Source organism: Accipiter gentilis, chromosome 3, assembly GCF_929443795.1.
Source record: "Accipiter gentilis chromosome 3, bAccGen1.1, whole genome shotgun sequence".
Classification (NCBI taxonomy): Eukaryota; Metazoa; Chordata; class Aves; order Accipitriformes; family Accipitridae; genus Astur; species Astur gentilis.
In genome coordinates this window covers 8,662,082-8,686,562 of record NC_064882.1, presented here as the reverse complement: position 1 = coordinate 8,686,562, position 24,481 = coordinate 8,662,082, and the positions used below count along the sequence as shown (strand labels likewise).

General features: G+C 36.9%; 1 protein-coding gene across 6 annotated transcripts in view; it reads right to left on the bottom strand.

Annotated features, from left to right (window-relative positions):
• WDR17 (WD repeat domain 17) overlaps positions 1–24,481 on the bottom strand; it is a 232,584-nt gene that overhangs the window by 186,534 nt on the left and 21,569 nt on the right. For 4 of the 6 annotated variants that reach the window (XR_007505745.1, XM_049797939.1, XM_049797936.1 and 1 more), the window contains 18 exons: positions 23,106–23,188; positions 22,094–22,180; positions 21,219–21,383; positions 17,127–17,329; positions 16,842–16,991; positions 16,605–16,735; positions 14,679–14,804; positions 13,049–13,204; positions 12,715–12,779; positions 12,185–12,317; positions 10,581–10,672; positions 9,178–9,277; positions 7,863–8,002; positions 5,385–5,405; positions 4,290–4,401; positions 3,428–3,569; positions 3,237–3,339; positions 2,256–2,357 (listed from right to left, as the gene is read on the bottom strand). Coding sequence is in view for 4 of the 6 variants with exons in the window: in XM_049797939.1 (XP_049653896.1) it covers positions 2,256–2,357; positions 3,237–3,339; positions 3,428–3,569; positions 4,290–4,401; positions 5,385–5,405; positions 7,863–8,002; positions 9,178–9,277; positions 10,581–10,672; positions 12,185–12,317; positions 12,715–12,779; positions 13,049–13,204; positions 14,679–14,804; positions 16,605–16,735; positions 16,842–16,991; positions 17,127–17,329; positions 21,219–21,383; positions 22,094–22,180; positions 23,106–23,188 (2,111 nt within the window). In the remaining 2 variants the exon portion in view is untranslated. The remainder of the gene's footprint in view (positions 1–2,255; positions 2,358–3,236; positions 3,340–3,427; positions 3,570–4,289; positions 4,402–5,384; positions 5,406–7,862; positions 8,003–9,177; positions 9,278–10,580; positions 10,673–12,184; positions 12,318–12,714; positions 12,780–13,048; positions 13,205–14,678; positions 14,805–16,604; positions 16,736–16,841; positions 16,992–17,126; positions 17,330–21,218; positions 21,384–22,093; positions 22,181–23,105; positions 23,189–24,481) is intronic. The other 2 variants (XR_007505746.1, XM_049797937.1) reach the window with 2 other exon arrangements.

Here is a 24,481-nt window from a genome sequence, read left to right as displayed (position 1 = left end):
TCCTTGCAGTAGATATATTTTTTTATTTATCAAAACATAATACAAAGGACAGTTATTACCTAATTCAGCAAACTTCCATTTGTGCTGGGATGCCTTAAAAATGTTCAGCTTAAGCATGTAAGTGTCCAGTTTAAGATGGGCTGGAATCTAAAAATCTATGAAGCCTGAAAATACCGGGCAATCTGAGAAAAAAAATTTAGAGCAGTATTTTTCTGTGGTTCTTTAAATCCCAGGAAAACTTACAGCTTGACAGCCGAAGTATCACAAACTGAGTCTCAAAGACAGCTTGTTACTAGTCTATTAATTTTCATATCAGAAGTGCCCTTCTGTAAAAGCTTGTATTTCATCTTGTTGTTTTCCATACATAAGTCTGGTGGCTCACAAAAGAAAAAAAAAACCAAACCAAAACAGTCCTTTTCCCCATCATCTCACCAAGTTTCAGAGATGAGGATGGCTAAGAGGAAAGGAGTGCTGTTGAGACATCTGATGGAGAGGAGTAAAAGAAAAGGGGCAAACACACAGTTCTGAGACATGTTAAATTTATGTAGTCTAATTATCCTTGATAGGCAATTCTGATAAAATATCAGGAGGTGTAGGAAAGTGTTGGAGCGGCGGAGGAATGCACATAAGTCGACCCAATATGAGTGATAGAAGTGATTCAACTTTATTTGCACGGATAGCTCATATTTATACAGTTTGCGATAATTATGCCTACTAGTCCTAATATGATTGGTACATTGCTAATGTTTATTCATTACTAAAACACACCCACTTGTGGTTGGCACCTACGCGTGTTCAGTAACTTTCTCATGAGAACTTCTTCAAAAATTACTTGTGAAGTTATGCCAAGGTCACACCGTCCCTGTCTTTCTCCTGATAACAGCGAGATCAGCTGTTGTTTTTCTCCCGGTATCAGTAAAGCCAGCTATTTTTGGCCAAGGCCTAGTCTTGCTGCTCAAACTGACATTCTTTCACGCAGAACTCTGCTCGCACAACTTTTCCACAGGCCCATGTCCTTTTCCAGCAAGCCACTTCCCAACAGGAAAGCTCACAGTTCTAGTAAGGTGTGAAAGGACTGGACGATATACACAACATTTATTCTTGATGAAGAGGTAAATGAGCTGAAATTGTTAGCAAAGCTACAGTGGTCAGTAGAGAATGACAGCTAGAACAATGCCAACACAGCTTGCACTATGAAATCAGTGACATCTTGGAGCTGGCCTTGCTACTCAGCAAGTCAGGGGACAAAACAAAAAGGATTTGACAATCCCAAATTGTGAGGGAGAAACAGAAGTCAGTCAGCTGGTTAGCAGTATTTTTACCAAACCAGACAGGAAGACTAAACAATCACGGTTATACTCTGAGGAAGGAATTTGAAGTATTATATGTAAACCTATGTTATTTACTAGGCAAGATAAAGATTATTATCTTAATCTTTCTCCTTTCAAGTCCGAGTGGGACAAGCGGGGTCAGGTAAGTCAAGTGTACCAAGTGGGTCAGGTTGAGTAGGGTCAAGTGGGTTGGGCCAAGCCAGATTGCTCTGGATCAAGCCAAGTCTGGTCAAGTAGGCTGGGTAAAGTCAAGACAAGTCCAGTCACATCAAGTGGGCCAAGCCAGGTCATGTGAAGTGTGTGAGGTTAAGTCAAGTCAGTTGGGTTAGGCTGAGCTGGTTCAAGTCAGTCAAATCAATTGGGTCAGGCTGAGCTGGTTAAGTCAGTCAAGTCTAGTCAGGTGGGCTTAGTCAGGTCAGGTCAAGTCAAGTTGGGTGACTGGTTGGGGTTGAGCTGGGCCAACTGGGCAGGACTAGGCCAGGTCAGATCAAGTGGGCCAGGTCAAGTGTATTAATGCCTGGAATATTAGCTCACTGAGTAACAGAAGGTCAAGCCAGGTTTCTTGGTAGGAATCAAGCTAGTGCATCGTGAACTCTAAATTCAAAGCTTGTCCCTGTTGCTACCGAGCAAGTCTTGGCAAATGGTCTACACATAGATACAAAATTAGAACTGTTACTGTTAACACATGATCATGCATGGAGGTAATACTGAATACTCATGTATTTCTAAAAATTGTTTTTCCTGCAGAACTAAGAGTTTGACTGAAATCCTGGATTCACAACTAGTTGCATTACCTCAGAAACTTTTATGTGTATAATTTATTTTTTTTTTTTTGCTAGGGAGGAAAGGGGTGTGGGGACAACATATGGCATACATCACAATAGGGACTGAAATTTTCCAGTGTTAGTGAAAACATAATATTACCTTGTATACTCATAAAGTGCAGGTACAATGCTATTGTACTGTCTTCTGATAGCAAGTAAAGCACCAATGTAACCACACAAAATCAGCAACTCATTCCGAAGTCTATAAATGAACAAGTATTAATTATGAACAATAACAAGCATTTTCAAAAACATTAAACAAACTCATAATCAAAATGATTACTTTAAAACCTAATTTATCCATCCATCTTTTGTGGATAATGTTTGCTGATTATGCTTACTTACTGTGTGATGTAATTGTTAAAACAGACTCCATCTGCTTTATATTGATCTCAATTATTAAATTTTAAATAGCATGTACAACACATAGTTATTAAGCACAATCATGTCAAGTTACAAAAACAACGTCAGTCAGACCTTTTAATGTGATAAAACTCTAAATGTAAATAAAATTGCTTCACATATTAGTGTGGACTTCAGTTTCACCAAGTTTCCCCACAGGCCACAGGTAAGAGATAAGCTTTTTGCTCCTTTTCAGTTCTTGACACTTACACCTGTGCAGGCACCCAGGCCTAGCTTCAACCATCTGTCATGATGGTGAACCACAGCTATCCAACTATTTTAGAGTTAATTTTGAGAGTGACAGCTCACATTTTCTTAACACTTTGACATAAAACCCCATATTATGTGTGGTACCACTGCTCTTTTCCTTCCGGAAACTGAAACCACAGCTCAAAGTGAGATTCTTCAAGTAAGACCAATATTGATTCCCCCATTGTAAATGCCCCACAGAGAAAGCAGCAGTAAAATGTCTTTTTTTTTCTTCTTGCTAAACCTTGAATACTTAAGAAAATTCCACATTCTATTCTCCCAATCGGGAACTAGCTTGCTTGCTGAAATTTTTGGTACCCCTCTTCTGGTAAACAAAAATGATAGTAACAGTGTGCACCTATATTTTTTTAATTCCCAAAGTTTCCTTTAATGGAGATTCCACTTTTAGAAGTAAGGAAAATATACTCACTCACTACATTTATGCAACACTAATCGTTCAGTGCGTATGTAACTTAGAAGATCAAGATACGGACAGACTGAATCTAAAGTCCAATCTGAGCCACAAAGTTGTTCTGTTGAAAAATAGAAACAAAAGTACCTCAAGAGGCAAGCTATACAAATCATTTATGTTTTAAAAGGTTTCTTTGTCCAAGGACCTACCTTTCACATACTGAATGCCAATAGGGAGAGCCTTTTCAGGTTCTGTGCTTAACAGATAGTACTTTATAGTTTCGAATACATCCCCATCTGCCTGAATTCTCTCTGCCAACCGCATGCATTCTTCTACATCAGGAAGATTACACTGGAAAACAAAGATTTTGCTAAAGAATTACTGTAACGTTCAAACAATTCTTTAAGATGCAGAGAAATACTGAAGTTTCCACATAACAATAAGATCAAACTCTGTGAAAGAAGAGTCATTGTTGGACAGACATACTTGCATATAATGTGCTTGAAGAAAGCCATCTAGACCAGAGAACAACACAGGAGAAGGTTCTGTAACTTTAATTTAAGCAGTATTAGTTTCCATTGCTATTCTTTTTGTGAACTTTTTACTACTGCTTAATAGATGTGCAGTCTAAGTGGAACCTTAAGGGAGTTAGTGGAGCAGACCTTTCTGCTGCTGAAGAGGAAAGGGGGAATTTAGGGAGATTACAGACATAAGATGTAAAACAATTCAGGACAGCACAGGAAGCTGATCTGCCAAGACATGATTAGGCTGCACTTCAGTGATGAGGAGGTTATAAATCATACCGACAGGTAATTCTGAAGATCATAAGCTACTTCAGGAAGTAAGCTGTGTCATGGAAAGACTACACACAGAATAGAATTGAAGAACTAAAGTCCTTCTTGTGCAATACTGAAAATAAAGTCAATGAAGACTAAAAGAGCAAAAAAGGATATGTAACACGTAAGACTGTTAGTGACAAAGTCATCCTATTTGGCCTATAGTTTTCTGAAATTAATAAACAAATCAATACATAAGCTTGTTAGTGTTCAGGTAAATTCTTTTTCATTGTACCTTTTCATGCAGGTCATTTATTTCTGCTATGCATCCAGGATAAAAAGCACACAGTTTTATTAACTGCAATTTATTATCAGGAATCATCATAAGAAGATCAGCTGCTAAATTCCTGCACAAACAAAAGATGACATGTAGTTACTCTTAATGGTTTGTAATAGGAGGAAACTGTTTTCTCTTTTACATTCCTTTTATAAAGAAGAGTTTACTGAAAAAATACTACTTCCAGAGAAGAGCAGAAGCAACCCTACTCTCTAAGACTATTTTGGTGCGATAAATGTGGCTTAATCTGTTCATCTTTTTGGGGAAGTCATGTGTTAATTTTCTGTTACTTTAGTTGGTTGAATTAAACAGCTGTGCAATCCTAAAGCATCAGAACCACCTCAAAGTGAGATGGAAGAGTATGTGAGCAGGCATGGGAAGGAGGAAGTAGGACCTATCCAGTTTGAAAGAAGGAAAGAAGTTAATGTGGCTCTGTATCATGAAACCATCCTCAAATTTCCAGGCTTCTAGAGTTCCATGACATCAGCATAAAGCATCTCTCAGTCATCTAGAATGGCTAGTGCTTCTGTGACATTACAACAGAGACATTATACAAGAAAAGAATGTGATATCTATTTTCATCCTTCTGAAAGGAAAATTGTGTTTTAGCAAACTGACATTTCTGAAATATTCCTAACTTTTTACCATTTGTTACCCCCTCCTTAACACAACAAGCAGCTGGAGGGAACATATGTAAATATTAAGAAATTATTTTGAAACAATTATTCTATTGAGCTTTTAATAACTGATTATTCTGGTTGCTCTGTAGCTCTTCTATACATGCAGACATCATTTCTCCTGTGAACCACAAGACTGACTTGCCACTGTGTAAGGCAAAAACTCCTACCAAGTTCCCCTGGATTTTCACAATGTGGTCCTTGGCTTAAAAAAAATGTTTGAGTAAGCTACTGACCAATATTTGCAATTGCTTTCTATCCCACTTTCAAGTATTGATCACAATTAAAAAAGTAGAACACTTAGTTTAAGCTTATTTTTAGCATTAGTAAAGCCACACACTTTTCAAATCTATCTTTCTGTAAACAAGCAAAATACCTGTATCCAAGTGATGGAAAGCTAAAAGGAATACATTGAAACAGTAATGAACAAAACTTTGGTTTATATTCTTGCTTTACAGAGCAAAAATCTAATAGAAAGTAATTAAATTACAACAGCAAATACAAGGGTCAGGTTAACCGACAACAAAAAAATAGGTTTCCAATGCCTTTTGACAACCTAAAGGTAATGCCAAAAGGTCTTTGGAAAACCTGTTATACTATTACCATGCAATAGCCAATTTTCCAAGTTACAGAAAGGCTCTTTCAGAATATAGGATATTTCACAAGTTCTTAAACTATTTTCAAGATCAGTTACTTGCATGTACTCATCTTCATAAGCAATTTAAACTTTTTTTTAAAGTGATTAGAAGTTGCTCAGCCAAAAAACTGAAATCAAATATTTATTTTAAAAAATCCAAAGAAGGCCTCATATAATAGCCTACAAATTGTGTTACCTGTAACGTTTCTTTAAGAATCAAACTGAAAACACTGTCAGTATAAAGAACAAAATCGAGTGGCTGAGTTTGCATATGCAGAATTCGGTATCTCAAGTAAAATACCACTAGCCTTCTGAATAGCAGAAGGTTGCTTTTAACAGTATTTAAGTGCTAAACACAAATAAAACTAAAATGGTGTCTTAAACACACGTTTTCCCAAGGCTGTAGATTTGGAAAGATGGGGAAGGGCATGATTGTTTCATTTTGACTTTTTGGTTTTGATTTTATATTTCAGAGCACTTCTTAAAAAACCCAAACCAACCAACCAAACAAAAAAACCACCCCACAAGACCCAAAATACATTCCACCAATAACTGATTTCATTATTAACGCATCAAGGTCCTTTTGGTATTCCTTAAGGTGTCTATAATTAAGTGTCCTTCTACAATGAAATGTTTCCAACTGATGGATATCCCTAAGCATAACAACGAGTAAAACAAAAAAGGGAGCCCTTCAAATATCAGAGGCCCTTGAACTCCAGCTTCCCCATAATTGATCTTATACATGCATTGGTCCAAGGGGTATTATGCTGTGCTAGTATCTCTTTATTACAAAATATGAAGACATTCAGGTATCTCTGATCTTTTCCTACAGAATAGAAAAATACGCTGTAATGGCTGCAAATCATAATCCAGGATTGCAGGCTGTAGCTGTAATAGGTGCTCGGTATAGCATATGAAACCCACTGACAAATCCAGATGTATGCTTGGGCAATATGCAGTACACCAATTTAAAATTTTATCACATATACCCATGTAGACTTCAGTGTACACATGCCATAAGTTTGCATTAGTTTTATGCACATACATGTAAATGCCATACTATTATAAGTACTTGTTACAGCACTGAGTTCAGAACAAGCTTTTTTTATGGAACTGGAAAAAATATACAGTTTTTAACTCCATGTCCAGTGCTTCCTGTCAGGGGCTACATAAAAATCACTCCTCACAACAAAGGCAGGGAGATCAGAGAAAGAGCTTCAGAGACTTTAAAAGCTGCAGATGGAATTGCCAAAACAACCCTGTTAGAACCAGTGCAATGCAGACATGCTAAATCATTGCAAAACATCATTGCAAAACCAAACCAGCAAGTCACCCATTTCTTGTTTTATCTTTTCCTACAATGCTTCGTTGTCTAAGGCAGGTTAAATGCTCTGAGAGGAGTTCCACTATGTTTCTCTCAGGCCACCTCTAGATACCTAACAGAAATACCAACTGCAGCAGAAAATCTGATGCTTAATTGCAGTATCTGTTTAAGCACACATTTTCTATGAAATGTTAATTCTGAAACACCTGTACAGCTGCCAAGTATACCTTAGGAAGATTTTCTGCTTTTCACGGGTAGACAAAAACCAGACAAAACTATCCTTCAAAGTAAAATCACCACAGGGAGGAAAAGAAAATGTAGCAGAGAGAAAGTTTCCCCATATGCAACACAGAAATGACTTAGTCCTGCAGAATTAAACAGTAATCCTGTTTCCTTAAATCTTGTCAGCTGTCTTGTATTCCTAATACCAATATACAATAATTCCTCAGCCTCTTAGGTTTTTATATTTTTCAAGCAAGTACTTAAAAATCACTTCACAGATCCTTAAGCTTCTGTTCCTTTTGACTTTATAATTCAGTTCTAGCCTTACTTTGTCTGAAGCAGTCATTTTTACTCAGCAGAGACTAGGACTTCTATGCTACCTATTGCCCAAGTACCTAGGGTTTTTTTCAGTGGGTTTCATACTCTGTTTGACAATGACTCTTCTCTCATTTACAATGCATACATAATGTATTTTGAGATTAAAGCAGAACATTTGCATGCCCTGTACTTCAAAGGTCTAATATAGCAATTCTTATTCAAGCAGCAATTCTTATTTTACCTACCTATGGTGGTTTGGTGTCTATAAAGTTTCAGAAAGAAACATCTTTATCATTTTGTCAGGGGTGGGGGTGGGGGTTAAAAAAAATATCTTTGGATTAAGAAATTCTTACCATGTTGTTACTGTCATACATTTTCTTGCTAGTAATTCTAGGGCATAATGTGTTGCTTGTGCTGCACTTTCTCCTAAGACAGTACCAACACTGACTGCCAACTCCAGTTCATTTCCACGAATCAGGTTTGCCATCGCAAGCTTGCTCAATGAAAAAATTATATCATTAAGGGACACAAGCACTTTTAGGGATTCACCATGTTGAGCATATGACATTCATTTATGAGACTGCTTTTTACAGAACGACAAAATATGTATTAAAGCAACTTATATATAATTTGGGTCTCTTGAACAAGTAAATAATTGTGCACCGCATGTTAATCAGTTTTTAAATAACCAAATATCTTTCCATTAGCAGAATCTTCCTTTATTCAACCAAAGAGATTATATAAAAATCATACCCAAAAGTGATAATGATTCCTTCTAGTCTTAAGTAAGGACTCTAGCTTTCAGAACACATAGTTCCGCTCTCTTTTAATGAAAGGAAACTCACCCCCCCAAAAAACCAAACAAACCACTAAACCAGGAAGGACTCTCCTGTTCTTACCCTCTCTCGGCAACTGGAGTTGCTGGTAGGCATAGCAGAATATTAAACAGTAAGAGACTACACAACAACCTGAAATGTCTATTCATGTCTATAATACAGGCATTAACTGATTATTTCTTTCTCTCTGAACAGCTCATTAAGATGGAATTTTACTCATTTTGGGGGATACAGCAGGAAGAATATATGGAGTCAGCAACAACAAAATCCAGAGAGAATGAGGAAAAGAAACAATTTGTAAAACTACAAACAAAATGAAAAAATCTAATAAAATGTTTCCTATATGTCAGCCCTATTTTTGTACTGAGGGTTAGGGGTTTTTTCTTATTTACATCATCATTTAGACTGCAAATTCTTCAAGGTAGAGATTGCATCTTTTGCAGCACAATGACGTTCCAGTTCTGAATGGCTCTTGAGTCACCATAAATAATAAGCAGTAATACTTATGTGTATATGTAAGGTACTTGGGTACCTTATATTTTCTAATATAACAAGATACTGCATATATGAAAATACAATTAAATAATAGCATACTACTTTCTGTGCATGACAAATCTTGAATTTAATAGAATCAGGGGAGTTTTGCTACTAACTTTAATACTGTAAGGATCAAACTCTCTGTATAAATATATATAAAGCAAATACTAAGTACAAGTAATACATTTTAGAATGTGGTACATACATTTTAAAAAACAATTAACATGAGAGATGTAAAAAGGAAGTCAATGTTGGCCTCTCCATAGTTAAAGAGGGAAAAAAAAAATAAAATTACCTCTATATTTTCAACAGCCAGATGGCAACATGCTGCAAGCACTGCATGGCCATCCTGGAAATACCATTCTGCCAGTTCTTTACTGACCTTGTGCAGGAGCCTGCAAGAACAAAACATGAATTATGCAAGGTCACTTAAAGGTTGGAGTTCTTTGGTTCTTAATTTATGTACAAGTCAACACATTTGCTTCTGTACCCAAAATTTTTTATATTTGACCTCCAGATAATGACACCACCAGCTTTCAAAATGCAATCAACTTGAGCTTCATCTACCACTTATGTTGGTGCATATTCAGGTGGGTCAGTTTCCCAAAATTTACATCAGTATGGAGATGTCTCTTCAGATTGACAGAAAAAAACCCAAATATCTGGATATTCATTCTGTACCTGTGAACTCTGCATAAATATCTCTCTAATTGCTCAAAAATTGCACATGTAAATAAAGTAACTACACAGCCTCTAAGCTACTTTTGTTACTACACATATAACTTGGTAATGTAATTTAAGTTTTGAGCACTGTTCTAAACAAGGAGAGATGCATAGTTTCTTTTATGGGCACATACAGTGAAAATATGGCCATTATTGTACATTGTCAGAAACTTCACTGATGATAAAGAGCAAAGCTTCAGGAGGAGAAGATGCATAAAACATAGGGTCTTACAGATACTTGTTAATGCTAAATCTTACTCTACTTACCAAAAGTTCTAATTTAATATGCTAAGTAGTGTTTAGACTAAGTCAAGGATTTTTCAGCTTCTCATGGCCAGCCAGCAAGAAGGCTGGAGGGACACAAGAAGTTGGGACAGGAGACAGCCAGGGCAGCTGACCCAAACTAGCCAAAGGGGTATTCCATACCATATGACATCATGCCCAGTATGTAAACTGTGGGAAGTTGGCCTGGGGGGATCGCTTCTCTGGGACTTACTAAGCATCAGTCAGCAGGTGGTGAGCAATTGCATTGTGCCTCATTTGTTTTGTATACTCCAATCCTTTTATTAGTGTTGTCATTTTAGTATTGTTATTATTAGTTTCTTCCTTTCTGTTCTGTTAAATTGTTCTTATCTCAACCTTAAAGTTTTACCTTTTTCCTTCTGACTCTCTCTCCCCCATCCCACTGGGCGGAAGGGGGAGTGAGCAAGCGGCTGCATGGTGCTTAGTTACTGGCTGGGGTTAAACCACAACACATATTAAAAAATCTATTTGGTGCCAGAAGGTGGCACAATGGAGGAATTATTCAGTGTAGCATCAGTTAGTAACTCTATCAACTAAGTACTAGAAGATGTATTATTTTGTTGTCGAATTCTACATTGCTGATGCCAAATTAAACCACTAAGGTTTATCTCCCTTGATGACTTCACATCCTGCACTCAGATGAGGCTTTAGATATAAAATAGAACAACTTACTCATTATAATCATCTGTATTGTTTCCACCAGAATTTGATGATCCACTTGTTGTGGAGAGTGGTGACATCTGTATATTTCCCTCACAAGCTGCCTAGAAGTTAATAAAAAAATGGATTAATTAATGTATCAATCAAAATGAATATGAAATGTGATTTTTCAACAACAAAAAAAATAACTTAAGTGAATAAAATTTTTCTAAAGCCCAGCTATAACAAAGGCAATGTTTAAACCAATGAACTTATTCATAGCTAAATCTTAGCCTAGTTTCATCCAGCCATACAAGAAATTCTACAGAAGCAAGAGACCTCTTCGTTCCTATGCATTTGTACAGGATTTTTCCAGCATTTGAATATGCTTAAAATGGACAGTGATGGCTACAACCTTGATTTTTACACCCTAAGGAGCAAGTGGCTGCAAGTGAAGCATGAACTCCGTAGATACTTCTCAGTAGGTACACCAGCAATTCTGAAAAGGTTTATATAGTGGCATAAGCTGAACATTTTTCATGTCTGGCAATAAATTATTTCTAATATTAAACAAAAAGAGGTCAGTGGGGGTTAAAAGGAAATTCTTTCATGTGCTTTAAGGTGTAGCTGGGGTAACAACATTAAAACTCAGGGCTCAATTAAAAGGGAAAGAAAGTCATGATATTTTCTTGCTTAATATTATCCAATTAGACCTTTGAGACAAAGACTATTCTATGAATTGTAATAAAAGCAATCCCTGCAATGTCTCTCTCACAAGAAAAATGAAGATCTTCCTAAAGCTTTAAGGTGCTTTAAGGTTCAAGCATTATAACTTGTTAAACTCAAGTTTACAGTTACATTCTGTGCACCATTCGGCTAGTATTAGAACAACAACATACAGATAGACAATGTCCAAAGCACAAATTCACATGCATTATTAGAGTTCTTATCCCTGAGGTAACTGAACATTCAAGGACAGGTAGGCATGAGAGAATGTACCAGGGACAAATCTTGACAGTTTATTTAACAAACTATATTAAGTATCCAGAAATTATTCAAAAAGAATAAAGCAATGGTGAGAAAGAGTGAAACAAAGAATCAGTCTTGCATGTTTTGCATGCCCTTTAACATGTGTTTAAATTAGGAAGCAGAAGGGAGATACCTGCTTTTGGTAATCTCTTGCACTGTTTTTCGTATTAATTTGAAAGTTTGATTTCCTATATGGATTACTACTGCAACTGAGCAGTTTCACCCAAAGATTCTATAGAAAGTAGTATAACCAAGATCTCAGCAGAAATGCAAGAGAAATCCTACATACCTTTGATGTTAAGGGCAATACTGACTGCTGAAAATCATGTTAATTTTCTATTTCAACCAAAACCGAATAAATCAGTTTTCATGATGGGTATTTGATTGCAATTTAGAAGAATCAGGCTTAAAAATCTGTGAACATGAGATACCTTTTTATGATTTCTGCATAAAACCTGGTCAATACAATACAGAAGTAAGGAATAGGGTATAATTATTTAGCCATTTCACAAAAGCAAACAGTGCTAGCCTTTTAAATATGCTTGTCATCTTTCAAGTAAGAAACAAAGAGCTAAATACATCTCCCACACTGTTATACATAGTAATACCTGTGCAACAAGAAGAGCCTCTTTAAGCTGGCCTCTTGAAGTAAAGAAAGAAACTAGTTTCTTCACATCTCCGATAGCTATACAGTACGGGATGACATCATCATTTTCTTCCTGAATTAACTGATCAGCTCTCCTAATTAAACAAATAAATAAATAAGCAAGAAAGATCTACATATATAATTGATCACTAAATTTACCTCTATGGTATAGGTGTTACATGAAGCCATATAAAGTTCACTGAAACCCATCTGCCTTTCCAGACCTCAGAAGACTTGCAAAATGTGGATACTGCACTAGTTTCCAGTTAAAGTTGCAATTTATTCTCAACCCTTTAACTTGATTCCTGCACACAAAATCGTTGTTGAAATCTTCCCCAGTTCCATCCGAAAGGTTACTGAACAAAAGGTAACATCACTAGAATGCTGTAACAAAAGCCAAGTACAAATGATAATAGTATCCATCCTTCCTACTTGTCTGTGTCCTTTTATGGACAGAAACTACAGTTCAGCATCATATTTTTACTACCTTACCTTTGCATTAACTTCCTCCAGTATTTCATCGATACACCAGGTGCAACTGAGAGAGCTTTGTCCCACTAGGAGAAAGCAGCAATACATTTCACCTGATCATTTTATTTTGAGAAACAGCTGTATTTTTAACTAGCTTCATGTTTCTTCCATTAAATTTATCAAAAGGTTAAATAAGGAATGAGCTATGCATTAGACTGCATATGTTAATATAATTGGAGCAAGATTATTCTTTTCTGGACTTAGGACCCATTTTGTTGCTACCCCATCTTTGCTAGGATAGCTGGTTTTCAGAAAACTTCATATTATATTCTTCAATAACATTCTGATATTTTACCTCTCCAAGTTCTACCATTAGTTCACAATATCGCTGAATTTGTCCTAATCTTAAATGTATTTCTGCAGCTTCTTTAAGCCTCTCCTCTTTGCTTGGTGCACCAATACCACCTCCAAACTTGGACATTTTTACTGTTGTCAATTCTTGTGCCTTGGACTAAGGGGGGAGAAAAAAAAAAGATAAAAAAGTTTTAAAAAAATAGTTTTCTGCAATGAAAACAAGTTCTCTTAAGAATGAATTAGTGTCAAACGTTACAATGGAATATAAATGCTATCATTTAAGAAAAAAATCCTTTTGAGAAAATAGCTGGAAATTGTACTTATTACCATTATAATGATGTCCACATAAAGAAAGAATACAGTAGGCTCAACCTGTGTCATGATCTGTCATACCCCATTAACCTTATGACCAATAAATGATTTATATTCCCAACCACTGCAATTTTTATATTAGTTGAAGAAAGAAGACTAAGTTTTCCATCTGACAGAGTTTAAGACAAGCTGCAACAGGATCACATTTAACATAAAAAAAGGCAAGGAGGAGCTTCACTTCACATTTCAAGAATTCTCAGTTTAACTCTATCATCAATATATGTTAGACGGTGTTTGGCTATTCATGGCTTTACAATACCATATATGGAGGAGGATGGAGAACAAATTTTGAACATTCTTCACCAAAGTAAACTGCAATGTAGACTAATGGCAGCTGCTGAGAAAGGATCTATTTTTTTAAAAAAAACCAAACTATGTTACTTTTTTACTTGGCACGCCTATCTTTTTTGTCAATGTCATGCTATCTTTTTTTATCATTGTCATAAGGTATGTTAGGCCACTCTTAAAGAGTCTGTCATTTTGCAAGAGGCAGCATGCAACAGCAAACAACAGATGATAGCTGGCAGGTATTTAGCTCTGGTGGTGGCAAGTGGGGAGTTACACGTTTCCTGATCCATACCAAAAGATATCTTTCCTCTATTTACAACCCAGTCATTAGAGTATGGGATACTTTAGTATCCCTAAGAAGTCCCTGACAGAACCATGTATCCCCATATTCTGCACAAATTTTATGTCTGGTTGCATATTCACATACACAGCTACTAATAAATTTATGGCCTAGTACTTGAATTTCACATTCACATCTGAGTCACTCTTCAGCTGCATATCTATTACTGACAGGTTCTTGTTTTTCCACTCCTTCTTCCAGACAGCTACAGAGTGTATGTCTGCCCTGTCCCTGCATCTGAACATAACTACAAACTTCCTGCTTATACAACCAAATAATTTGACTTTACTGAATGTAGAAGTACAGTGTATATATAATAGGGAAGACAAACTCGCTTCATAGCTCAAGCTGTAGTGATGCTTGCTTTGACATTTCTTTTAATTACTTTGAAAACTGCTTTTCTAGCTAACAACTGTAACCTAGCTTTTTAACACTGAGTATGCATGAAGTCACGCAGACTTAGCTTGATGCTATTGTTCTAACAGACCAGTATTGCACAGAGAATTGATATTGCACAAATATCTTTGGACATGAAATAAATTGTGACCCTTTTGTAAAGCATTAAAAGTTAAAGAGTGAAATACTATATGGATTAACAGCCATTTTCACATACTGTTTATGCTTCACTTACCGTTCTAAATCTAATGAGATGCTTCATATGCATAATTCCTTTGCAGTAGTTTTGTGGAAGCAAACTGTCATCCTGTCCTTTTATTACAGCAACCAAATCCCATAAATTTTTGCTGCCTCCTGGAGGCTAAAATTGTTAGGGAAGAAAAGAGTTGTATTACAGTAATGTTCAAGAGAGAAACTTGAACTTACAAAGACATTGGAAAACATTTGTCAGTCAATTTCAAGAAATACAATTTCAGACGATTTCAATATTAGAAGCTTTACTACGAAGACATGAATTAGTTCAAGATGCTTCAACTCCTTCAGTCTTCTTGAAGGCTGTGATGATAGAGCAAGATCTGTGGACGTAAGTATTCAGTTATGTGTGGACATAGTTGACGGCTCTCCATTAGAGTTTTCCCTTTTGCTCCCAAAGGAATACAAGCTATCTGGTGGCTACTGCTGGCTTAAAACAACATTCAGCTGCTGGGATGCAGGAGCTGCCCTAGTACTATTTTAGCATTTCCTGTAGAGCAAAAGGCATGGGCCAGGTAAAAAACAACTTCAAGGCTCGACTGCCACAATCTGGGTTACTATTTTAATATTAAAACTTAAAACAGAGACATATGGTATAACTGCATATGCACAAAATCTTGCAGGCCATCAAGGCAATTTTTTTTTAAATACATTTTAAGCATTGTTGTTGGTCTAACATTTGAATCAATCCTTCTGTAGAACTAGGACAATGGTTTAATATTGAATGAGGTCTAGAAGAGAGTGAGTAATTAAAAGCTCATAAAAAAAAGTAAATCATTAAACCTTTGACCTGAAGGAGCTTTTCTAAGAATAACAGGATTACAAGTTTAGAAGTCCAACTATTTCTGAGCTGGTAAAAAGCAGGAGATCCTGCTAGGAAAAAAAAAAAAAGAAAAAAGAGACTATTCCCTCTTTTTTTCAGTCCCTTAAACCTCTTATTTGACTCCCTATAGTTTAAGCACGACACTTTATTTTCTGCATTCAAAAAGCACTGAACACAGCTGATCAAAAAATGTTTTTATTCTTGGAAAATTCTAATCTTATAAACAGTTTTACTCTTGAATCAACAGGGGACATCAAAATTCATAACTTCTGTAAAACAAGGAATTCCATAAAAATCTATTTTTAATAAAACATGAAATTTCAAGATTTGTAATTGAGGAAGATTATTTCAGCATTTCTAAATCATAGACTTCAACTTCACTAGAAATCAAAACAAGTATTTTGGATGAACTAGGTCTTTGTAGATCAGTGTATTGACTTAAGTCACAACAGTGCTTGACACAAGCTGTAGTTCCAGGTCATTTTTGTCCTTGTTCTACCTCAACTTCAGTTCCTATGCAGATAAGCACTCACAGGAACCCAGTAGTTTATATTTTTTAACTCAACTGCACAAAAAGGCTGCAATGATTTATAGGAAATACTACTGTACAATGGAGGAAAGGCAATTGATGGATACTGGGACATGGCTCATCCAGATCTACAGCTCCTAGAAGGTAATACAGCAGTTTTGGCACAGGCACTTGGGCAGTTCAAACCTTATCTGTAACGAGGGTGTCCCTTTGATGGTTTAAAATTTAAAAAATCCAAAGTAGTTTAATAAAACACATCTTTTCATTTTCTTCAATAGAAAATTCCTGTCAAATCAAACTTTTCCTATGGAAAATTAATTATCCCATCTGTTTCACTTTGTGAATAATTAGTGTTCACAACTGACAAACAATTCAGTCATGGACATGTTTACATGAAGAACTTTTAAGAGACTGAATTGATTTCTGCATATTTTCTGAGCCCTCTAAGAAAGAGAGAAAAAAATGGTAGAGAAGAAGTTTATTTCAGTTTTGGAGATCAACTTCAGAAGAGAAAGTCATGTACACTGACAACATCCTTAAGTTTGCAGAGTACTTACTGAAAAACATTCTGAAAACCACCTTAGTTTTTTTCCTCGAGGATTTCCTGTCAATTTTTCCACTTCTTGTTTAATATCCCTGGAAACTTTACCACACAGCAAAGGAGGAGCACCAGATTCCACAGCACGATCTAACACATACAAAGATTTATACATGAAAATTAAAAAAAACAAGAAAAAAGAAAAAAGTATAGTACATACAGAAAATTAAAACAACAGTATATACAATATACTTACCTGTATTACCGATAATTTCATCCCAACCTCTATCTGCTAAGATGTTTATTTGTAGAGGGTTTATAAGAGGTGTCAATGACCAGAGTCTCACAGTGGAGTCTCGGGAGCAAGATGCCATAGTAAATGGACGACTAGGATGACATGTTAATCCTAGTAGAGAAGGCATTTAAAAATGTAATCAAATAATTAAGTTTATCTAATAACCAGTTGACATTATTTTATAAATTTTAAGATATTTTAAAATGCATTTCAATACAGAAATAAAACAAAATTTTAAAATATTACCATATACATCTGCACCATGATCATAAACTGTGTCCAAACACGTTCCATCTCTTGTGTCCCAGACTCGAATTGTATAGTCCCAACTGCCAGATATTAGAAGGTAAGGAATTTCAGGATTCCACATCAGTCCCCGTACTGGAGCTGTATGTCCACTAAGAACATTTATACAAGCATCCTGTGTATAATCCCATATTCGAACAGTACTGAAACAGGATTAAAAAAAAGAGACCTATGTCCATCAAATCTCCTACTGAAATATGATTATCTGTGTACTTCAGCAACATTCTAAGCTTCAAATTTATCAGAATATTTATTTGCAGTATGTTTACAGAAGTTGTAATAAGAGAGGTAACAGCCAATGCCCTTCATGTTTAGGATGGGGTACAAAATACACCAAAGGCAGTTCACCAGGCAAGAAACTACTCCATCCACCGCATAGTCTTTCAAAAATCTCACATGCCCCATTATCTTACATGTCAGTGAGAGAAAAGAGGTTTGCCCATATGCCTGGATGTGCATTATATTTGTCTGTTAGGACTCTCAAGGGGAAAAGAATGAAAGAAAAACAAAACAGAACTGTAAGATCTATCTTTCTTATGGCTTTAACAGCCTTCTAAACAGACCCAGGAAACTACAGACCTGTTAGTCTAACCTCTGTTCCTAGAAAAATTATGAAGCTCATACTGGGTACTACTGAAAGGCATTTAAAGAATAATGCAATCATCAGGTACAGTCAACATGGGTTCACAACGGGAAAGTCCTGTTTAACTAATTCGCTATTCTTCTATGATAAGGTTACCCTCCTAGTGATGCAGGATGTTTTTCTGAGTACAATGGCGTTGCTGTTTCTTTGCCTGATTGTTTGCTGATCAGTGGTGGATGGGGGTTCTGTATTTGCAAAACGTGTGAGAAATTGCTTTTGGATGGCCTTGCAGTTTCTGGGCCCTCCCGGACGAGCCCCCACTGAAGAAGATAAGGACTTCAGCCCTTTTAGGTAACTTAGTTTAGAAGTATCCATGTGAATTACATCAAAATGTAAGCATAGACGTAGAAGCACTAACGAGCATTCTTTAGGATAGGATGTATCAAACACGCAGAAGATCACACTGTGCAGAATCATCTGAGAAGGGTCAAGTAGCAGACAAGTGAGAAAGACTATGGAAGACCACCAGAGACCTTCAATGCGCCTGCGTAAAGGACATTTGCATATGCTAATAGTTTCCCAGAAAACTAATGAATATGTATAACATTTCTCAGAAATCTAGTGAATATGTATGTAGAACATGTACTTAACCTGCACAATTAGGCCTGACTGTGTGCATGATAGATGGAGCGATCCCCTGCGCACCCAGCACTGCAATAAAGAATGCCTGCTTTCTGAAACTCCAAAATTGAGTCTTAGAGAGTTTCTTTGACTAGCTTTTTTGGTATCACTAGTGGATGAAAGGAAGGTGGTGGATGTAGTTTTTCTGGATTTTAGTAAGGCTTTTGATACTGTCCCTTACAGCATCCTCCTGGACAAGCTCTCCAATGGTGGGACAAGCGGGTTCACAGTGCACTGAGTGAAGAACTGGCTGAACAGCAGGGCTCAAAGGGTTGTAGTGAATGGGACCACATCTGGCTGGTGACCGGTCACCAGCAGTGTTCCTCAGGGTTCAGTTCTAGGGCCAGTTCTGTTCAATATATTATCAAATGATCTGGATGCAGGATTTGAATACATTAGCAAGTTTGCTAATGATACCAAACTGGGAGGTACTGTTGATTCTCCTGGGGGACAAGAGGCCTTGCAGAGGGATCTAGATAGATTGGAGCGTTGGGCAGTGATTAATGGGATGAAATTTAACAAGTCCAAATGCCAAATTCTGCACCTGCAACAGAGTAATACTGGGCGCAAGCATAAAAGGGGAAAGGAGTGGCTGTAGAGCAGCCCTGCAGAAAGGGATCTGGGGGTGCCGTCGACAGCAGGCTCACTGGGAGTCAGCAGTGTGCCCTGGCACCCAAAAGGGCAAACCACATCCTGGGGAGGCATCAAACACAGGATAACCAGCTGGTCACGAGAGGTGATTATCCCACTGCTTTCAGTGTTGGTGCGGCCTCCCCTTGAGTACTGTGTGCAGTTCTGGGCCCCACAATTCAAGAAGGATGTGAAGGTCTTTGAATGTTTCCAGAGGAGGGCAACAAAGCTGGTGAAAGTTCTGGAAGGCATGTCCTATGAGGAATGGCTGAGGACTTTGGGTTTGTCTGGTTTGGAGAAAAGGAGGCTGAGGGGCGACCTCATTGCTCTCTACAGCTTTCTGAGGAGGGGACACGGACAGGGAGGTGCTGATCTCTTCTCCCTGGGATCCAGTGATATGACACATGGGAACGCTTCAAAGCTGCACCAGGGGAGGTTTCGACTGGATGTTAGGAAGCATTTCTTTACCGAGAGGGTGGTCAAACACTGGAAAAGGTTTCCGAGAGAGGTGGTCGATGCCCCAAGCCTATCAGTGTGTGAGGGGCATTTGGACAATGCCCTTAACATGCTTTAACTTCTGGTCAGCCCTGAAATGGTCAGGCAGTTAACTAGATGATTGTTGTAGGTCCCTTCCAACCGAAATATTCTATTCTAGTCTCCTCTTTGAACAAAGTATTTGTCACATGGCATAAATGGACACCATACTATCTTAAATTGTGAAACTCCCACCATAATTACACAAGTAATGAGGAAGAATAAATACCGGCTTTCTCGCCATTTTTTTCTTCCCTTTTAACCAAGTGAGTTTCTAACATTTCCTTTTATTTTCAGTAGTTGCTATCTCTGGGTATAGCTAATTGAGCAGACTACAGAATTCGGAAATTAAAAGTTCAGTTTCTTTGAAAAGATCATTGTAATTTTGGCTAAATTTTATGGCATTATCAAATATGTTACCAAAGCTCACTTATGGCAGCAAAGCTACCTGTTACAGTTTCTCCAGTGCTGCAAAGGGGCCATTTGATGAACCTTTGCCACAAAGTAGAATCCACAAGTTAGAAGGCCATTTTATTTACTTACATATGTATAGTGCTACAGCAGTATGTGCTCACGTAAGACCCTTGCTTACTGTTCCAATGTACTGTATAAGCCTAGGTGCTCAACAGCTCACCTGAAATAGCTTGAAGTTTGACTATGAACAGGAGTGTTACCAAGTACAATAAACTCAAAAACCTGCTTATTTTCTGTGTTACTTGGGACTAAGTTATTCAACAATCCCCTTCCCTCAAAGTGAAAGTGTCAGTGCATTCTGGAAATCCCTCTGTAATCAAGTTTTATTACATAGCCTTGTTTGGTAATAAAATCAGAATATCTCATAATGACACTATGACGGAATTTTGGATTCCCTACTTCTTGCTCATGTGAAATAGAGAGAATTTACATGTAAAAAGTTTGTTGTCAGATTGGTTTCTTTCGTGAATCATTATACTGTGAACTAACAGATTTTGCTGCAAGCATAAACATCTAACGAATGAAAGTGCGGAAAGCAATAGAAGCCAATACTCCAAACCTATGATCCTTTCAAAAATGTTTTGTATACTTTGCAAGTAAGTGGCTTAGAATAATAGAAAAATCCTTCCTCTCTCCTGCTTACCATAGACTGATGTGCTCTCCCTCAAAAAATGTCATCAAAACCAACAAAACAGAAGTATTAGCACTCATTAAAAATCTCCAGAGATTCTACTTAATTATACTTTTGAAAGACATCAGGCAAGAGCAGGTCTTGCACCCATATCTTTAGACATAATGTAAACACATGGTATCCTCCTTATATCATTCCTAGGAGTAACAGGTATCCAGTCACTGACTCTACTCTTGGGAAAGCATCTAAAAGTTGCATTGCTACAGCAGCTGTGACAATTTTAGATAATGATCCTGCTGCCCAAATACTATATTAAGTATTTAATAATACTAAGTATTAACAGCAAAGCTACAGCCTGAATCTGAACAAGACAGAGATTTAGATTATTATATTATTCAGAGTTTTCAAAGGTGCCAGCACCAGCACAACTAAAGATCTTAAGTTTCTCTAATAGTCCTGCCTGAGTTTTTAAATTTTCTAATAGTTCAGAAATACATACCCATCATCAGAGCCACTGCAGAGGATTCCTTCTCTCAGAGGAGACCACCGTACATGAAACACCTTTGCAGTATGCCCTGTAAAAACTTTCAGTGGCTGATCAGAGCTGGTTGCCAAGTAGTAAACACGAACATTTTTGTCCTCACAACCAGTAGCTATCATATCTCTGCAAAATAAAAATAGTAAAATCCTCAGTCATAGAGATCATCAAAAGTACTCACTTTTTTTAGTTTAAAAATAGATATGATGGGTATTTTTGCAATTTACTTAAAAAATAGCATATTCTTCCTTCCCTTTGTGTCTTTATGATGTAATTATTGATAACCCAATTAAATATACCAAATCAGAAAAAAAACTGATAAAGATCCATTAGTTGCAATAGGGAACAGTATTTGCATTACAGTCTGACTAAGCACCCAACACACAACTATCAATAGACTGAATTACTGTATAATTGTTTTTTAACAAAAAGTTCTCATGTCGTTTTTAGGAATTACCTGCGAAATTAACATATATCACAGTGTATTTAGTTGCCTGCTATATCTTCAGCTTAGTAGTCATTAAAAGGAAGCCAATCTAAATCCCTCTTTCCTGAATGTCTGCTTTTTCCCCCCATTATATATGCAGCCAGAGAATTTTTTTTCTCTCATCAATATGAAAAGATCCTCTTTTGAAAGTTAAGTAAGTTCAGGCTGGGCAATGAAATCCACTACTGGGAACACAGAGGGGCTACAGACATATCCTACTGGGGAACAGAAAAAAAATTCGGTGCTCTAATATTATGGTAAATATCACGTTCTAAACTTTGTGTTACTTTATTGGTAATCAACTTAAACAGTAAATATTATCAATTCTTTGGGTTAATTTTTTACTTACTTGTTGTTTTGACTCCAATCACAGCCAAACACTGCAGCTGGATGTTTGTACTTGTGAAGAACCTTGCCATCAATGGTTCGAATAATACTGAAACCAATCACAATATAATATTATGAAGAAAAAAGCATTCCAAGTAGCCCATTCAAAAGTCAAGTTTGATTCTGTGCCAAATAAACCAACAAAAAAAAGCACACAGAAAGAATATGAGAAATCTTTATTCCTACAGCCCCTCAAGTACAAGTGTTTGTTTCCAAGCAAAACATTTAATTGGACTTCAGAGCCCACGTTCCTTCAGAGAGGCTGTAAAGATGTCCACTGCGGTACCTCCCTCCCTGAAAGAATCCTCATAGCCCAAAATCTAAACTGCAGCTATGGCTTTAAGGTACAAACAGATCTTTAGGGATTTAAAAAACAAACAAACAAACAAGTAAAAAAAAAAAAGTTGATTGTTTCCTAAAATTCATGCTCATTACGTTTGAGCAGAAATAACATGGGTAGCAAAGGAAAAGGATGAACAAGGATTTAAAAATGTACTGAAACACAATACACGCAAAATTGTTCTCAATGGGCATTTGCAAGTTTTTACAAATAAGCTATTATACTCCTGTAATAGTATAATTGCAACTATTTTGTTTGAAAATTGTGATTTCTAGTCCTTGAAATAACAAATGTAAAACAAAATTTAAAAATTAAGTAAAGTGAGATAGCTTTTGAAAAGTGTCCTCCATATCTACAAATTAGAAACCTAGAAGAATATTCATGGCTAAATAAGAATCAATATTCAGTTTCACTATCAGTGTCTTAGACACTATTCTTTTTGCAAACATTTCCCTTCCCCCCCCCCCCCCCTTAAAATCAGGAAAAATATATCCTAACAAGTACAGGAGATTAATATAATCCAAGTTTTGTCCAGTAAGAAAAGTTTTAAAATTAGTCACTGATAGTACTGTCAAAGTTTACTGACTTGAGAAGTGAATTTAGCAATTTTTTTTTTTCTTCCAATAACACTCACCAAAATCCATCACTGCTGCAGGTTGCTATTCTTTTGGAATCTTTATGACTCCAGGCAATGCAGAAGATTCCATTCTTTCCATGCTTCAAAAAATGCAAAATACCTATCAATAAGAAATAATTCACCCCTTTTTCTCTCATCTATTGACTCATCTTTTTTATTTTATTCTCCTATGGGTTTCAGCCCTTTTCTCCCAGTAAAGTACACTGTACAAAACCATATGATGAGCACCCAATATAGCTGGGATATTTGAGAATCCAAAAAAACTGGGGCTGAGGAGAGAGACAGTAAAACTGCCATACTCTCCAAGATCCAAAAGACAAAACTGGGTCAAGTTGAACAATGAGCAACCCTCAACTATATAAACCTGAAGCTTGAATAAAGGTTAGCTACTTGTTGGAATAATGAAGTTAATGGGTGTCCTGGTTTCAGCTGGCATAGAGTTAATTGTCTTCCTAGTAGCTGGTACAGTGCTATGTTTTGAATTCAGTATGTGAAGAAAGTTGATAACACACTGATTTTTACAGTTGTTGCTCAGTAGTGTTTATTCTAAAGTCAAGGATTTTTTCAGCTTCTCAAGCCCAGCCAGCGAGAAAGCTGGAGGGGCACAAGAAGCTGGCACAGGACACAGCCAGGGCAGCTGACCCAAACTGGCCAACAGGGTATTCCATACCACGGGATGTCACATCTAGTGTATAAACTGGGGGCAGTAGGGGCGGGGGATTGCCGCTTGGGGACTAGCTGGGTGTCGATCAGCATGTGGTGAGCAATTGCACTGCACATCATTTGTACATTCCAATACTTTTATTATTGCTGTTGTCATTTCATTAGTGCTATCATTATTAGTTTCTTCTTTTCTGTTCTATTAAACCATTCTTATCTCAACCCACAAGTTTTACTTCTTTTCCCGATTTTCTCCCCCATCCCACCGGGTGGGGTGGGGGGGTAGGGGGGGAGTGAGCGAGCAGCTGCGTGATGCTTAGTTGCTGGCTGGGGTTAAACCATGACAATGGGGCATGAATAATTCTGCTATGTGAAAACTTAAGTAGGACACGTATCACGATGAGTGTTTGAGAAAAGATGTTTAGTAGTACAAGTGCAAGTCTTCTGAGTGTTACAACTCAGGAACTCCTGAATGTATGTATGTGTATTTGTTTTCTGCCAGCCCCTCCACCCCAACTCTGTCTTCTTAAAGAGCATCCCTTATCCTCTGATGCAGATGCCACAGTTACTTATGTCTGTATAATCTGAAGATTATAGCTGTATACTAAGAATACAAAAAATATTATAGAATACTACAACATAGTATTAAATAGCTCCTTCTGCCAATAACAATTATGCTACTGTTTCAGGACTTGCAAATGCCTGCATAGATT